This window comes from Linepithema humile, chromosome 3 (genome assembly GCF_040581485.1).
Source record: "Linepithema humile isolate Giens D197 chromosome 3, Lhum_UNIL_v1.0, whole genome shotgun sequence".
In the NCBI taxonomy this organism is placed as follows: domain Eukaryota; kingdom Metazoa; phylum Arthropoda; class Insecta; order Hymenoptera; family Formicidae; genus Linepithema; species Linepithema humile.
Window position 1 is genome coordinate 27,662,729 of NC_090130.1, and position 15,908 is coordinate 27,678,636.

Below are 15,908 nucleotides of genomic sequence, written 5' to 3' on the forward strand. Positions count from 1 at the left end.
AAAAACATTGATTATTCTTAATTAAAATTACATATTCTGATGTTATTACATAATTGTATATAGTGTTATATATTTAATATGTGGTAAAATAAATAATATATAATAAAAAATGTAAAACATAAAAAATTTAGTTTCTCTTACACATATATTTCCATGGATTTAATTTTGTTATAATTAGTTCTTATAAAAATAAAGAATTTATATGTAATATATCTGATCTGAATTTCATACAGTATTACATTATTATATAATATGAATTAAAGTAGAACATTTATGGATATTGAAGGAGCAAGTTATTAAAGAACAAGTTTTTGTATGTTTCAACATAATTACTTTTATTCCTAGTGCTAACTTATTACTTGTGCACAACTGACCACATGTGTATTGCGACATGTGTATTTGATCGAAATATTGACACTGAATATTTGACGTCAGAGAAATGTAATTTAATTGACATAAAGTTATTATAATATTTATCTACTCATAAATAATAAATAAAGTTAAAAAATTTTAAAATTTTAATTTTTCTTACTTGAAATTGTTTTTTATTTACCTTACATATTTAAAAAGCACATCAAGTTTTTTCAATATGTTAAATATCTAAATATAAAAAAAAAGTATACAATTTCTGTTGTATGTGTGCAATAATTTTGATAATAATTTAATACAATTACAGTGATTCCATATAAGATGATACTTTTTAAACCAAAAAGTATTTCAATAAACACTGATTAAGTTTTATTCAAACTATTATATGCTTTAATGTTACAAAATCATTGTACGTAGTATTATGTGCCTAATATAGCGAAAACGATTTAAAAAAATAAATGAAGAAGTACTTTCTTTTATTCGCATATATGCTACTACATATTCTATATATATGTATATCCGTACATTTTTTATTTCATTACAGTTATTTAACATAAAAATAAAACACTTTTACAAGTATTTAATAAAGACCACAGAGTTGTTTAATTAGTACTTCTAATGAAACTTAATATTTAACTATTACAAATACTTATCAATTATCAAAAGATTCCAAATTTGGAACTTTAGAAAGGTATGTATCTGTGACAGCATGTAGTCATGCAATCCAGATTTGTTGCAAAATTATTTTCATTTCCACCAGAACAAGAGTATCTAACAAAAGGTATACATGTTCCATCGGTCACATTATACCAATATCTCACTACATTCTTCCATGGATAGGCATAGCATTCACCATGGTCTAACTCATAGTAACATTTTCTAGGCATCATCTGCGCTGTTAAAAAGATATACATTGTGCAAGAACTTAAATCATAACGCATGCAATAAACTTTAAAAAATTGCATACCAATTTATGTACGGTAAAAATATCTATTCTATTATTGCGGTAAAATTAAATTAACAACATTATATTTTTGTAATTTATGGCAATTTATGATAACTAAATATACGTATTAAATAATAATTATTAATTTGAGTTCTTTAAATTATATGAAAGGTATTATAATAACAAATATAATAAAAGATTACTGTAAGTGTTTAATATGAGAGAAATAAAAGACTTACTTCTCCCACAAGAAGGAGATACTGGTGTCTCATGCGTAAACACGCTGAAGGCAGCAGGTACGAGTAATAAGCTTATTTTAAAATTCATCTTCTTGTGTGCCGTCTTGACTGAATTTCTAGTATTTACGATGAATATAATATCTCGTATAAAAATTTTATTATCAATAATTTCTGTACGTACTGATCTAAAATTATATAAATTAAAGAAATTTAATTCCAATTATAACATCGTATATAAAGATTAATGTTCAAACAAGTAAATCATAAAATCTAATCTGATTTATGGACACGAATTTATAAGTTGTTTTAATAGATAATGTAATTTATCTGTCCTTTGCAATACTTTTAAACTATAAAATCCACACTATTCATTATTTATCACATGCATGCATGCATATAGCAGAAAAAGAAATATAGCTCTGTAGAAGAAATGTCAATAACATTGAAAAATATTAACGATTATTCCTTCGATACGTTTACTATGCAAAAAGGTGCCGCAAAATTAGTTACGTCTTTTAGTTTTATTCGTTCGAATGGAATTCGCACGTTCCGCATTATTTGGTCTCATTACGATTAAAAAAAAGCTAATCATAGTGTGAACAATTTTTGCATTATAGTTACAATACGTGTATGGATATTAAACACAAGACTTTGACGAAAGAAATAGTTAATGCATAAGATTTCCTCATAATAGAGCAAAATTATTACCTATATTAAATCCAACCGTTACTGGATGTAATACATGTTAAAATAAATTCTCTCGATATCATCTGTTTTACTTTTCACAAAAATGCATATAACGAAGATAGTTATTGGAAAAATAGTAAAATAAAAATCGTTTAAATAATTTTAAGTCAAATTAAATAGTAAATTTAATGTTATGATAAAATTGATTGAAAGTCACTTACCAAGTTCTACGAGAAATTTTTTTCCTAAGAAGAATCGAGTTTGATAATCAAATTCCAAGCCTCATCGTGTATGTCCCAGCAAAACACGAGAAACGTCTGCTACTTTGGTCGGTCAAAAGACAACAGCATGAAAGATCGCGATCGATCTTTCAACGATTCCGAAATTCCCTTTCTATAACCACACGCAGTGTATGCGCATTATCTACTAATAACGAAATTGGCAAATAGCGAACATCATCGTTGTAATATACTATGTGATAAGGCTTCGAAAGGACGCCTATTCAAAATCTCCAGGTGCTCGCAATAAATATTTTTTACAATAATAATCTGAACCGTACACTCATCATAAGGTACATATATATCGTTTAATACTTCAATAATATCGCAGTAATATTATACATTTCGTACTATTTTATTTTTTAATAAAATGTTTTGCAAATCCTGGGACAGATATCATTTAAGTTATTTATAATGTTTCAACTTTAAGATTGAACTTTATAGTTTGCTTCCAATCAATTGAAACTGAATTTTGCAAAGCTTTTACATCTAATTTTGTCTATAAATTATGAAACTGTGCCCAATTTACTTGGAAAATGAATTGAGAGGATACAATATTTAAAAATTACATAGATATCTAAAAAAATATTGATTATTATGAATTAAAATTACATATTCTGATGTTATTACATAATTGTATATAGTATTATATATTTAATATGTGGTCAAATAAAGAAGTAGTATTATTATGTGCCCAATATAGTGAAAAAGTTAAAAAATAATAAATTAAGAAATACTTTTTTTTATTCACATATATATTTCTACATATTATATATATATATTTGAACATTTTTCATTTTATTACAGTCATTTATTGTTAAAGTAAAACACTTTTACAAGTATTTAATAAAGACCACAAAGTTTTTATTTAGTAATTGTATTGAAACTTAGTAATATCAAACTATTATAAAAATACTTATCAAATACTTATCAATTGTAAAAATTATTTAAATTTAGAACTTGCGAGAGGTATTTATCTGCCCCGGCATACATACATACAATTTTCATAAATATAAAAATTATTTTCATTTCCTTCACAACCCGAGTATGTAAAAGGTACACATGTTCCATTGTACATATTAAACCAAAATCTTGTTTCATTATTCCTTTCATAGTCAGAGCAATAACCATGATCTAAGTCATAAAAACATCTTCTAGGCATCCTCCATGCTGTAAAAAAGATATACATTGTGCAAAAACTTAAATCATGACGCATGCAACAAACTATAAAAAAATTACATATCAATTTATGTACAGCCAAAATATTTTTTCTATCATTGCGGCAAATTAAACTAATAATTTCATATTTTTGCAACTTATGGCAATTTATGATAACTAAATATCTGCATTAAATAATTATTAATAATTTGAGTTCTCTAAATTATATGAAAGGTATTATAATAGCAAATATAATAAAAGATTACTGTGGCTGTTCAATATCAGAGAAATAAAACACTTACCTTTCCAATGCGGCACAAGTGCTAGTGTCTCATGCCTAAACATGCTGATGGTAACAAGTACGAATATCAAGCGTATTTTAAAACTCATCTTTTCGCGTACTGTCTTCATTGAATTTCTAGCAGCTACGTTTGGTCAATATAATGTCTCCTTCTACAAAAATTTTATTATCATTAAATACTGTACGTACTGATCTGAAATTATATAAATTATATAAATTTTATTTTGATCATAACATCGTATATAAAGATTAATGTTCGAACAAGTAAACCATAAAATCTAATCTGATTTATGTAAACGAATTTATAAATTGTTTCAATAGATATTGTAATTTATCTGCTCTTTGCAATAATTTTAAATTGTAAAATCAACACTGTTCATTATTTACCACGTGCACGCATAAAGCAGAAAAAAGAATATAGCTCTGTAGAGGACATGTGAATAACATTTTAAAATATTAACAATTATTCCTTCGATACGTTTACTATGCAAAAAGGTGCCGCAAAATTGATTCTGTCTATTAGTCTTATTCGTTCAAATGGAATCCGCACGTTTCATATTATTTAGTCTTGTCACGATTAAAACATAAGCTAATCATAGTGTGAACAATTTCAGCGTTATAGTTACGATACGTGTATGAGTATTAAACACAGGACTTTGACGAAAGAAATCGTTAATGCATAAGAATTCCTCATAAAAAAGCAAAATTATTACTTAGATTAACTCCAACCTTACTGGATGTAAAACATGTTAAAATAAATTCTCTTGATATCATCTGTTTTATTTTCACAAAAATGCATATAACGGAGATAGTTATCGGAAAAATAATGAAACCAAAATCGTTTAAATAATTTTAAGTCTAATTAAACAGTAAAAGTAAATTTAATGTTATAATAAAATTGATTGAAGGTCACCTACTAAGTTCTAATAGAAGTTCTTTTTTTAAGAAGAATCGAGTTTGATATCATCTAGTCTTACCGCATATGTCCCAGCAAATCACGAGAGACGTCTGCTACTATGATCGGTGAAAACACAACAGCATGAAGGATCGCGATCGATCTTACGTCGAAATCCCCTTTATATAACTTCGTGAAAACAGAGCCTGCGCATTGTCTGCTAATAACGTAGCTGATAAATTGCGAATATCATCATTGTGCTATACCGTGCGGTAAGGCTTCGAAAGGACGTCTATTGAAAATCTCAAGGTGCTCGCAATAAATATTTGCTACAATGATAATCTAAACCGTACACTCATCATATATGTTTATCGTTTAATATTTTAGTAATATTATGCATTTCGTACTATTCTATTTTTTTAGTAAAATGTTTTGCAAATTCCGAAACAGATATCATTTATTTTATTTATATTGTTTTAACTTTAAGATTGAACTTTATAATTTGCTTCCAACCAATTAAAACTAAATTTCGCAGAGCTTTAACTCTAATTTCGTCTATAAATTATGGAACTGTGCCCAATTTATATAGAAAAATGGATAGAAAGGATATAATATTTAAAAATTGCACAGATATCCCAAGAAACATTGATTATTCTCAATTAAAATTACATGTTCTGATGTTATTAAATTATTGTATATAGTATTATATATTCAATATGTAGTAAAATAAACAATATATAATAAAAAAAGTAAATCGAAAAAAATGTCCACTTTTTTTTACACATATATTTCCATGGATTTAGTTTTTTTACAATTAGTTCTTATAAAAATAAAGAACTTATATGTGAATATCTGATCTGAATTTTCTACAGTATTACATTATTAATATTAATTAACTATGTGAAGCAAATATGGATATCGAATGAGCAATTTTTAAGGAAGAATGTTTTGGTGTATGTTTAAACATAATTGCTTTTGTTTCTAGCGCTAACTTATTACTAATCAGTTCTGTTTTACAGTCCCCGCCATCTAACGGAAACAGTATAAACACTTTGAACACGATGGGGCGTCCTTTGGCTGCAGATAATACACATGAATTGTGAACGCAATAGAGCGTTCATGGCAATAATCAATATTACTTACCTACAATTGGTATTAATTTTAACTGGTTGCTGGCTGCCATTAATCCGCGCATGCGCATTACACCGGATATCCGTAAATGTAAACCTACCTATCTACTGGTCTCATTTATACTATGCTCTTGGCAGACGCGATCATCGGGGTGCAAGTCAAATCGCGAGGCCAATGTCGTGTAAGGCCGTCGGTTTTGCTGATCAACGATCTCGCCGGCGTTTCATGAGTCTCGACGGGGCACGTGCTAAGTACTGTCGGCGATTGACGACAAGCGGTCGCATGCGTCCGCACCAACGACGTTACAACGAACGCATTTCACCTCTCCGATCTATGCCTGACCGCGGGAAGGACGCTGCTGCTTCCCAATTGCAGATGCGCACGTCGACGACAATCTTGTCCGTACCGGTGAGTGCGAAAGAGTTCACGAGATTGAAACCACGTCCGATAAATCCTACTTTCGAAACTGTACACAAAGAAGAAGGTATCTTTCACGTCACAAACTTTCCATTTTCACCATTATCTTCCTATGGCTTTCTGCCGTATTCTGGAAGTTTCATCGAGATCGTGCACCAGCTATCTATTTATATTATTCTTATTAATAGAATTATTATCATTGTTATTATCATTAAGTTATTTTCATTTAAGTACACATGCATACATGTTCAATGAAAAAATTGTATGTTTGCATTTTAGATTTATTTGCTGAGACAAATTTAAAAAAAAGTTTTATTCGGTAAATCTATTTTTGTTATAGCACAAGTTAAAAGACATTTTCACATTTCAAGCATCTGTTAGAAATCATTGGATAACTTGGAAAAAATAATTGATTTTGCTTTGTTTTCATACATATTGCATTTTTAGTATCTACATGCACATTTTTTAAAACCAGTTTGCTGTTTATTCCAGTGTATGTTATATAAGCTATGCTACTTCTATCTAAAATTTATTTTAGACATCATTCTCTAGTGAATTTTGTGGCAATTTATTTTATTTTATTTATGTTGTTTTCTTTAAATGTAGAATTTTTGGACCACCAAAATTTCAGAATTTTAATGTATTCTGTAAAGACAATATAAATTCAATTATATTCCTTTTGCAGTAGCCATGGTTGAGATACCAAAGGATTGCGTCCTGCAGTGGGCTGGCCATGCTGGATATATTACGGAGAGATTCAGTGGTCTGTTGGCACGTCAAGCTCTAGTAGATGTCACGTTGATCTGCGATGAACAAAAACTACGTGTTCACAAGCTGGTTTTAGCTTCGAATAGTATATATTTTGAGGTAAATATATAAATATTAGAATACATATTTTTTATCCTTTTGCTATTTTTACCATATCTTATGTGTGTTAAAAAATTTAATCTGTATGTCTTATGTGTTGGTTTAATCATTTGTATGTCTAAATTTTATTGCCTGTTTTTAGCAGTTTCACAACAGCTATATCAGAACATATTTATTGTGTAAATTACTTTTATCAAGATGATATAGATATTATTTTATATAGTAAAATATTTATGTGTGAACTAAATATTACATATTTTATTAAATAATGATAGTAATTTATTTAAAGAGATAATTTGCCGATGTTCTACAGCTTGAGACTGTAATTAATATTTAGTTACTGCAAGAGTATGTGTGTATTTACAAAATATGTACTCCGATCAAAGGTCATGTTTTTGTCATTTCCTAAGTGTACTACAAAATATCAACATATTTAAGAAGCTACAAAGTATTCTCACGACATTTTACAAGGCAGTATAATAGGAAATATAATTTCGACAAAACTATGTATCATAGAAATAGTTAAAAAATTTCTAAAATGTTTCACAAAAGGTAACTATTTTCATTTGTTAGAAAATTATTTGAAATTCAGTTTATAGGAAAATGCAATATTGATTAATGCTCCCATGCGCATCTCTTTTCCTTACAGATCTGCTGATGACTGAGCAGTATTATTAAAATTTAGTTGAATGAACTTTTATGCGGATGCTTAGTCTTTTAAAATTATTTTATATTATTTGTCTATATAATTATTTATTGATAAAGGACACTTAATTGTTTGCTCAATGAAGTAAGGTAATGATAATTTGGAATTATATCTTTATAATCAATTTATCTTTCTAGAATTACGCTTATATTAATTTCGTAAGAAATGTATGACTTTCTATACATCTGTTTCTTAAATACAAAAAAGATGTCATTGTTATCATGTATCAGGAGGATAATGCTTTCTTCTAATACTTTAAAATATTTGGAAAAATTATTTAAACATGTATAGTTACAAATATACTATACATTATTTCGAGCATTCTCAACAATCTTAGTTCACACTTTAGAAAAGCTTTTCACTTATCTATTTTTCTCTACAAAGTCTGCCAAGTATCATTTTTGTAATATTTATTGCAAAAGACTTCGGACTTTCCTTATTTTCTTGATAGAAAAAAAATATTTTTATTATACTTATTTCAAAATTGGGAAATACAGTGTATTTACGGCAGAACAATTTTGCAGGAATAATATAAAATTCGTATAAAGTAAAGAAAGCCTTGTATATCTCGGAATTTCGTTAGTTCTTTACAAACATTTGAAGAAACCAAGTTTGAGGGGCATACTTTTCACAGTTTTCGAAGAACAGCTGTTAGAAAGGTATTAAATAACTAATTCATATGATCTCTAAGGGTAGTCGAGTATGTACACTTGAGAGTTTGTTTTCTAAGAGTGCGTTTATTACTTTCCTTAATATGACTTATAAGATATCATAGATAAAAATATCTCGCCTGCATGACGTCATTATCTTTCTGTACGCAACTTTTACAAAGTAAGTTGTCGTTGTTGCACCAAATAATGATCAACAATTTGAAAACTGCATTTCAAACATAATAAGCAAGTGTTAATCTTTAAAAGTATAAACATTTCTACCTTTACTTTTTAACTTTCACAATTCTCTTATCACTTTCATTATTATTTACTTTTTCTCCTTGTTCTGTTTCATATAATAGGAAATACTACAACAAGACTTGGGTCAAGAGCCAATAATACTTTTAAAAGACTTGGACTTTGAAATTTTGAAGGCCATGGTCGAATTCATGTATTGCGGAGAAACTACAATATCTCATCAGCATTTGTCATCCTTACATACTGCAGCACAAATTTTTAAGGTACATAACTTCATTAATAATTGCAATAATAATCAATATTTGACAATTCGATGTTTCGGCATAATTATTATGTAAAATTAACTTGTTTTTTGTTCTTCTCAGGTTAAGGAATTAGTATCTGTGATCGATACTATTGTTGGTTCCAAAAATATTTTGGACAGTTTTGGAAGTTGCCTGAAGCAGCAGGGGGGAGACTGTAGTTTAAGAGTTGCGAACAGTTCGCTTATGGAAAAAGATTATGTTCATGTTAGGTGCGATAAATTAAGCATGGACGAAAATACATCGGTCTGTACTGATAGAAATAGTAACGACATAAGCTCAACTACTAATCAAGCTTTGGAGAACGACATAATCGAGGATGCAGAGCACGATGTAGAACACACTTTGTACGAAGAAGCGGATGATATCGACGTTGGCAAGAGGAACCTAGCGGATATGTTATTATTCTCGACGCCTGATATAAATATAAGTATGCAAAGCAATACTATTACTAATACCGGATCCACGCACGTAATTAAGGTAAACGAAGTACAAACGAGGTGCACAAGCAGCGACAAAGATGAAGCGTATTGTAATAGTCCCGATTTAAAACCTACCCTGTACGAGCAATGCTGTGATCTTTCTTGTGACATAAGCGACCGTGAACAAACTGCCGTCTCGACACTGTTGCAGTCCAGCCTTTCGCAAGACGAGAGCGACTTGGAACACTGTTCCGTGAGTAGCACAGACGTTCCTAGTACGGTAGGGAAATGCGTCAAGGTTTACACGCCCAAGCGGCGCAAATCCGTCGACGAGGTCCGCAATAAGCTTGTACATACGCAATGCAATTTAGTGCCAATCACGCCGCCATCTACGGATTCCATAGATTTATTAGATGAACCGTCCGCTAACGATGTACCAGTCACTCTGTTAACGTCCTTAGATATGGAGAGCGCCGAATATATCCTGAGCTTGAGCGCGGAGAGCATACAGTCCATAGTGGGTGGTAGTATAAGCGATCAGCATACGGTGATCGGATGTAGAGGGATGAACGTCGAGCGAGATGCCGCTAAGGAAAATTCTCCGTGTGACGCGGATTGCGCGAAACCGGTTCTAAGACGAAGCACACGGCTGAATCAACTGGAGAGCGACGAAGCTGCGAGCAATGGCTTTTCTACGGGAAACTCCGCGATGGCAACTGAGAAGCAGTTCAAAAAAGGTAATTCTCCCAACAGAACAGAATCAGCGAAAGTGAAGCGAAAAGGGAAGGAGGATCGTAAAGTACCAGATAACAGTACAGTCACAGGCGTAGTGCAATCTAGCAAAAAGAACTCCAGCAGCAAGAAAAATAGTTCAAAGTTGATAGTAAAGAAAAGTAATAAATCCACGTGTACAGTGGCCAGTAATAAAGAGAAAGAGGAGTCGAAGCTGAAGGAAGAGCCAAAGCCAAAGGCGAACAGTAGATTTAAAACCGAGACTGATCAATCTGCTGTTTCCTTCATGAGACCTAACACGTGCGAATGCATCAATCGCGCTTTATGGGGCGATATGTCCGACACGTTGGATAACCGGGAAAGCGAGATAGATCTGCTTGCGTATCCATCCAATACGGAAATACCTTTCGCCGTTGGTTTGCTGCCCCTGCGAACCGCTCTAGAGAAGATGCAGGCAACGCCGGATTATCAGCCGCGTAAGACGCGTTCGTCAGTCGCACCGATAAAACAAGACGCAGCTGGTAGCTTGAAGCGAAAAATCGACTCCGTGATATCGTCCAAAAAACAAAATGGCAATAACAATAACGAAAGCCCGAATACTGTCTATCATATAGAGATAAGAACAGCATCGTCACAATGCGTGAAGACTCGTAAGCGATTTCTTTCGGATTCGATTACGAGCTTACCGGCGACCGATGTCGCGAATGGCAGACAATGATGCGGGTTAAAATTTATTTGTAATAAAATCTGTCAGTTATGCCGCGTTTTTGTAATTTTGAGTACGATATAAAAACGTTCTCGAAAGTAAAGCAGATAACAAGATCCCAATGATAGTCTCTCAAGCTTACTCTCAAGCTTAACGCGAGAACGTAAAGAGTTAATAATTTATTTTCCCCGCCATATTTAGAGCCCTCTTGTAATATATCTCGCGATTTGTACAATAAAAAATAATTTTAAATAAATAAATGTAAATAGGAATATTTTTACGTACGTTTTTGCATAAATGAATTTTCTCTTGCGATTCCGTAATGTGTATATTATACTTCGCAGAGAATCGTATTTCTTAAGTCATTGTACGTAATTTCATATTTTTGATAATGTTAATTTAATTGTAATTTTTAGATTTAAATATTAAATTTGCAATCGTATAGATAAATAATAGATAGAAAGAAAAGTAAAAATAATACTATCGCTTGAAAATTTGTAGCATTGTATAGTTTTTAAATAATTTAATCTTTTTGCAAATATAAATTATGTTATCAAGAATATCGATATACATTTATAAATTAGATAATTATTTAGATAACGTTAAAATTAAAAAACAATAGAAAAATTACAATATATATTAATATTATTTATAATATATAAATATTACTTGAACAGAAGATATTGTACATATTTTAACAAATTAATTGTAAATTTTTTTTTGTTAAAATTGTAAAGTAATTATTGAATAATTATAAATAATAACTACACATCTGACTTTATTTAAAACTTATGTGGTGCTCCAAACTTTCGAGCGGTAATGTTATCTTGTTTTTCTGTTCGCAATAATTTTTCTCTCTGAAAGCCAAATTGTCGTCAGGATTATATTTTGTCAATTTAGCATGACGAAATTTAATTAAATTTTATCAGACATATTTCTCACTATTGCACAATTTGGGAGTAATCACCCACAATTTAATGCGTAAGAGTGAATATGTTGTTATATATGATTAATAGAAATGATAATTTATTTTAAGCAATGTAAAACGACATATATATGAATATATAACAACAATTTAGTTTTATAAAATTCCAATCTCTTATATACATTTGAAAACAACTTTAAAGATAAATTTTAGAATTTTGTATCTCCAAGAGTGTAGCAACAATAACTTTTAATAAAATGTCAGACAGCACATATTTAATGTAAATAACTAGAAATTTGTATGGAATATAGCGGATATTGTGGTGATAATCATTTATTTGTCGTTTTGATATCATATTTCTTTTATGCTTTTTACTCAAAAAGGCATCTCTTAACTTAGAGTAGATTACATATGCGACTAACTCAATGTACGTGTGCTATATAAACGAAAGCTCCTATATATGTTGCAAGAACTACATTGTAAAATTGCGCGTTTTCAATGTACAATGTATTTTCAATGCGATATTTATCAAATTTTGTGATCTACAATTGTACATCAGTTTCCACTTTGTACACTTAGCTACAGTATTTTTAGACTTAAATAATCGCTGCTCAATGTAAAAGGATTGGTTTATTATAATAACAATCAGGTAGTGTTGAATATATAACATAAATGTACAGACATATATTATACATATATATATATATATATTTTTTCACAATAAATGTTTTCAATGGAGGTTGCAATCTTTATAGCATTTTATTGGTATCAAACTCATTTATTTATAATGTAAAAATTAGGATAGGATATATTTTAGCATTTCCAATTATGGGTCTTTTTTTACTAATATTATTTACAGTCCAAAATGTAAGTATTAATTATCTTTACTTTATTTTTCAACTCTGATAAGATAAAGCATTGCATGTGATCAGTGAAGTTTCAATGATTACATTAGCGCTAATAAATTGACTGAAATAAGCCATTCTCATCGAAGCAGCATAAAAATAAAATATTAAGTGTTGAACAGGTAGAAAAAGTAATGTGTGAACATGAATAACGATATAACTGCACGATACACACGGTCTTGACACTGCACAGGAGACAGACAGAGATTAAAGAAAGAAACACGGCGACTTCTATTTATAGCTACGTAATTTTATTGGCCACATTAATACGACACACGCGCGTAATCCATGCACGGCTAGCAAGCGATCTTCATTAACGTGCACATATTTGCTTACTTCTTAGGGTCAGTCGACGAGCGATTAGGTTGGATATTACACTGCGTGTTATGAGGATAATTAATTTCATGAATGAATGCAAATACAAGGCTCTGACCAGTATGTGACATATTTAGCGCAAAATGTGGCTATCCAGGTTATGCTTGTCTAATGAAGAATAACTTTCAAACATAGCCTGTACCAACAAAACACGAAACGGTGTAAAAATATCCGAGATCTAAAAATAGGTAGTGTATCTTTTTCATAAACAATCTTCGAGAGATATTTGTGGAATATGCAAATTACTCTTATGTAAAAACATTTCATATAATAAGATAAAAAAATGTGGCCAGACACGAATTGTAAACGAGTTGTATAATGAGGTTATATTATGTGAGATAATTTAGATTGATTCTTAACGATTTTGCCGAAAACAAGTAAAATTTTATACTTTTTAGAAGAAACGTATTTTAGAAACAAACTTCTGAATTTCTAATTTAAAAAGCATCTTTTACATGTATTCTATTATGTTTGGATGCTCAACATTTTGTGCAAATTCAATTTTCATTGTGTATACAAAAAAATAAGAGAACAATATTATTTTGATAGAAAAAATTATTTTCAACAATAATTATCTCTTAAATGTTCGGTTACTATGATATTTTTCTTATTTGATCTTTTATACGAGATGAAATAAATCAGCGATTGTGTGTAATAAGATTAAGTGGATTATATTTGAATGAATATTTTTATCATATTGCGTTGGACGTAAATATTAATCGCACTTTATTCTTCTTTCTAGCATAAGCACCGTATCACGCAAAAGTTTCTCGTTACGGTATATAAATAACAGCCCCTAGGACTAATAAACTATTCAACCACGCAAGGCAATGTAATAATCGAGCTCGTTAACCGGGAGATTTTGGTGAGAATCTTGTTACGCAAGCTTATTGTATAGATTTGACAAAAGATCAGATCTAAGTTTACATGAACGCTTGATTTTCTCTCCGAGAAATGTGTCGATTCGAAAGAATTGTTAGAAATTTAATTTTAGAAAGTTATCGATTTCGTCACAATACGCGCATATATCTGCTCAAATCTAACATCGTGATGCGACATATGTATGAATGTGTATTTGCGTTTCATCGAAGATAGCTATTTGCACGCAATCCAGCCACAGTTTTACGCAATAAAATAATGCGAGTAGGCTTGCCAGTCACTTTACTAGAATTGACCATGTTCTCGGTCTTTATGCATCTCTACAATCACCAATCCGTTAGAAAGACACGATATCACGTTCAAGATCCTTCGAGCCGATTTCTACCAATCAAATGACGCTTGTCATAATTAACGGAACTGACTATCACTGTATTTCAGCTAGTAAACGACCTAGAAAAAAAAAAACGGAGAATCGTGTTCGACCATTTGTGAAAGTTAATCGGCCTTTCCAATGTCAAACGAGCTGAGAACACGGGCCAACGCGTTCGCCACAATTTAGCGCCGAGGAGGAGGACGAGCCCGTCGAGGTCGACGCAGCAGCGCAGCCACGGTGCAATCAATGAGCGCATATTGATCTCAACCTTTCGCGTAGTCTACACCTGCAGAGGCGGATCGCTACGCGCGCGAGCGGAGAGAGAGGCGACCATCTCGCGTATCACGCTAGAATCTTGCCGCACGTTCTCTGCGCGCGAGACAATTCCGATTCCAAGTAGAAGTCAGGTAGTGGAGTAGCATTTCGCCTGTGCATGTCCGAAACAAGAAGCTTTTTGTAATATCGAAATACGAATGACAAATGTTAGTTTTCCTACGCGTATTCGTTCTTACGCTTGCAGATAAATACACTTTCACGCGTGTTTTTATTTACGCAATAAAATAGATTGCATTTTTAACTCAATGTTGTTCAAAAATTGAGGAATGAATTTTTTTAATTTAGCATTTAAATACAACATACTCATGTTGGTTGACCTTTATATATAAAAAGATGTGGAATCATTATATATTTGCATAAAATTGACATATAAGCATGACATTATAAAATATTATGAAACGAGAAGAATTTATGACATGGAAACAACTCATTACACAATGTTTATAATTATTAATGTTAGACGAAGCATATAATTAGACTGAATGAGGGACTGAACAGGCAATCAATCTAATATAATAAATGTATAGCTTTATTACGAATGAACATTTATACAAAACTCGATCATTAGTTTCTGGTTTAAATCTTTTTATTTATATCAATAATGATTTGCGCGTACAAAAACGGATTTTCTAGGTTAAAAACCACTGATGCAACATCTGACGCAACTGTGCTTGACTATTGAAAATACAGTTAGAGTGATCGCTTACGAATTCCATTGATGTGAATCAAGATTTTCTAAGGACTACAAATCATAGAACATAAAATCTCTTTATATATGTTTACGCTTACAATCATGGAATGCATGGAATGTAAAAATCGCAGGTACTCAAATATATTACTATTTTAATTGGACAAAGTGTCCAAACATTCTGACCACAATATTAATTATAATTTGTTCACAAATTTAAAATCTATTTTTATGCAAATAATTGCAAAAATAGTTGCTAATTTCTCCAGTAATCAATTTAATGATAAAGTCTTATACATATTTATTAAAATAAAAATTTTTCTGATATTTTGGTATGATTTTAGATGATTCTATCGTTCGGAA

The 15,908-nt window shown here is 30.7% G+C and overlaps 1 protein-coding gene and 3 long non-coding RNA genes across 8 annotated transcripts; 2 read left to right on the plus strand and 2 right to left on the minus strand.

Moving 5' to 3' along the window:
* Positions 1 to 828: 828 nt before the first annotated feature.
* On the minus strand, positions 829 to 2,677 carry LOC105678988 (uncharacterized). The gene is made up of 3 exons (XR_001101775.2): positions 2,463 to 2,677; positions 1,555 to 1,739; positions 829 to 1,264 (listed from the first exon to the last, which is right to left on the minus strand). It is a non-coding gene; the product is annotated as an uncharacterized lncRNA (long non-coding RNA).
* A 568-nt stretch (positions 2,678 to 3,245) lies between these two features.
* Positions 3,246 to 5,114, minus strand: LOC105678987 (uncharacterized). Of its 2 annotated transcripts, none has more exons than XR_001101774.2 (3): positions 4,956 to 5,114; positions 3,980 to 4,130; positions 3,246 to 3,689 (listed from the first exon to the last, which is right to left on the minus strand). It is a non-coding gene; the product is annotated as an uncharacterized lncRNA (long non-coding RNA). The 2 variants fall into 2 exon arrangements; XR_010888933.1 differs by having other exon boundaries at positions 4,896 to 5,019.
* Positions 5,115 to 6,104: 990 nt separating this feature from the next.
* LOC105678983 (uncharacterized) lies at positions 6,105 to 12,727 on the plus strand. 4 transcript variants are annotated; one of them, XM_067350913.1, is made up of 4 exons: positions 6,105 to 6,488; positions 7,107 to 7,288; positions 9,007 to 9,165; positions 9,268 to 12,727. In XM_067350913.1, the coding sequence occupies exons 1-4, from the start codon at positions 6,179 to 6,181 to the stop codon at positions 11,074 to 11,076; spliced, it is 2,460 nt and encodes an 819-aa protein (XP_067207014.1). In that variant the 5' UTR covers positions 6,105 to 6,178; the 3' UTR covers positions 11,077 to 12,727. The 4 variants fall into 4 exon arrangements, with proteins under 4 accessions (XP_067207014.1, XP_067207015.1, XP_067207017.1 ...); XM_067350914.1 differs by having other exon boundaries at positions 7,110 to 7,288; XM_067350916.1 differs by having other exon boundaries at positions 6,105 to 6,412; positions 7,110 to 7,288.
* Positions 12,728 to 12,837: 110 nt separating this feature from the next.
* LOC136998381 (uncharacterized) lies at positions 12,838 to 15,724 on the plus strand. Its single transcript, XR_010888937.1, has 3 exons — positions 12,838 to 13,457; positions 14,012 to 14,134; positions 14,587 to 15,724. It is a non-coding gene; the product is annotated as an uncharacterized lncRNA (long non-coding RNA).
* Positions 15,725 to 15,908: the final 184 nt, after the last annotated feature.